Source organism: Odontomachus brunneus, unplaced genomic scaffold (assembly GCF_010583005.1).
Source record: "Odontomachus brunneus isolate Ranch 3 - 2012 unplaced genomic scaffold, Obru_v1 Obru_scaffold_003, whole genome shotgun sequence".
NCBI classification, from domain to species: domain Eukaryota; kingdom Metazoa; phylum Arthropoda; class Insecta; order Hymenoptera; family Formicidae; genus Odontomachus; species Odontomachus brunneus.
In genome coordinates this window covers 3,678,453-3,680,740 of record NW_022639453.1, presented here as the reverse complement: position 1 = coordinate 3,680,740, position 2,288 = coordinate 3,678,453, and the positions used below count along the sequence as shown (strand labels likewise).

At 35.8% G+C, this 2,288-nt stretch overlaps 1 protein-coding gene across 1 annotated transcript in view; it reads right to left on the bottom strand.

The window, feature by feature from the left end:
- LOC116843283 overlaps window positions 1–2,288 on the bottom strand; it is a 10,076-nt gene that overhangs the window by 1,040 nt on the left and 6,748 nt on the right. The window contains exon 6 of the mRNA XM_032813591.1: window positions 609–1,007. Coding sequence (XP_032669482.1) covers window positions 609–1,007 — 399 coding nt within the window. The remainder of the gene's footprint in view (window positions 1–608; window positions 1,008–2,288) is intronic.

Sequence of the window (2,288 nt, the reverse complement as noted above, 5' to 3'; positions counted from 1 at the left end):
TTACGTGGAAAAGTATTCCATAAAAACTTGCAACTAACTCAAAGAAAATTAAAAGCAAGAAAGGCACCGAAAACATGCACATGTCTTACAAAGAGCAATATTAACAGCCACCAAGCAATCCAAGCTGTAACTGAGTCTTTCAGAAACGAAACAGATGAACTCCACTTGTGGTCACTGCTGAATTCTAGTACCACAACACAAAGTATATGCTGTGATATTAAAATTGAAAAATGAATAACATGTGCAGTTTATAAATTTGGTTTGTGACAGACTCAATTACAAATCCGAGGACGTAGAGGGACTATTATTCACACCAAACAAACGCAAAGAACATGCATTCTTTGTATCGTTTGTTTTGTTCAAATTCTCGGATGCCATGAGAGCTAAATGTCGAGAATCAACTGTCATGGTTAGAGCTGTTTCTCCTCTCGCCCTCAGACATGATTTGAATACGCACAGAGCGTTAATGTGACTTGAAGAAAGGGAATTACGTTTTTTTGTTTTTACGTCTGTCAACATGGAAAATATTCTTTTGGCATTAGCATTAGAATTTGGAAGAGATCGTATAGCATTGACTAATTTCATAATTGTAGGATACTTTAATTTACCATTCGCGTCTTTAGTTGTCATTATTATTTTCCATGCATCGTCGAAATCTAATGTCAGTATGAAGTCTTTTTGCTCTGATGCGAAATCCAGATGTAAGGATTGCCATTCTTTTCGCAACATCTCCTCATCAAATCCGCCGAATTGTTTGGCAACAACTACAACATCCTGAACAATGGTGTTTAGTTTGTTCTCTTTATTATTTTCTTGCAGAGCAAATTTCGGATCAAAAATCCGCAATTTGCTAAGAAATTCTTCTTTGACAAATAGTCTCTGACAAATTTCTTTAGCAGCGATGTCGTAGAATTTCAAACAATTAGCGTAAACTGATTTGACAATTTCATCCTGATCTTCTTCATTCAATTGATCAAAAAGATCTTGGCACGCTTGTTCAAACAGAACTTGATCAGGAAAGAGACGATTACACGCGAGTAAGGGATTAATTGTACCCATCGCAACAAATTCTAACAACGGTGCTCTTACAACGTTGCGAAGGACGGTTTTCAATAGATTTTCCGCGGTTGACTGTAATAAATGAACTTTTGTTTCTTGAGCTTGAAATGACGCATTAAATTTATTTAATGCGTCAAGAATATACTCTAAAAACAACAAGTATGCTTGGATTTCATTTTTGCATCATGAGCAGCAAAAAAGCCTCAGACTTCGATTTCTCGCTCGCTTGCTCTTCTTGCAAAAATTTCAATAACACGTCCCAATTTTCATTTAATCTAGCCACGCATAAATGGCGAGAAAGCCATCGCGTTTTAGACAATTTTAAAATATTTCTATTATTGGTATCAAAATTAAATGATTCTTGGAACTGTTTAAAAATATATGCACGTTTGGGACTGCTGGAGATGAACGATGCCACTTTGCTCAGCAATTCCTCGCATGCTTCAGGAATTGCTTTGCAAGCTACATTTGCCACTAATGCAGATGAGTGACACGGACATGGCATTGTTATCAAATTTTTGCAATACTTTTCTAATTTGTTTTTAAATGATTCATATTTTCCTGTCATAACGGAGGCATTATCACAGGAATAAGCGAGAATATTTTCGAACGGAATTTGTTTTTTCCACATTTCGGTTCTAAAAGTTATAAATAATTTGTCGGCACTGCAATCACTCGCATCTAAATGAATTAATTTTAATAATTCCGTCCGAACATTCAAAGTTTGAGGGTCGACATACCGAACGAGAAATGTCATCCATTTATCATTTGTAATATCGGAAGTTTCATCAATAAATATTGAAAATTTGTTATTTTGTAAAGTATTTATTAATCGTTCTTGTTCGCGAGTACATAAGACATTATTTATTATTCGCGGCGCCTTTTTTCGATTCATCGTCATACTTTGCAAAACACCGGGATCTTTCCCGATATCTTGAAACAAAGCTAAAATTGCCTCTGCCGATTGAAACGGAATGTTCTATTCGGCAATTAATGCTGCAAATTTAATTTCCGCGATATTTTTAAAATCTTTAAAAGACAGAGGCGATGTTTCCTCTAGCATATTCAAATCTACCATGAGGCCTCTTTTCTGACACTCTGAAATATGTTTCTTCGTGTCAGAATGTCGCCTCAGTGCGTCGAGACCACACCGAAACGTTATATTGTAAGAGCAAAAACAATTGTATGGATCATTCGGAATTTTCTCCAGCCACGGTTTGAATTGTTCA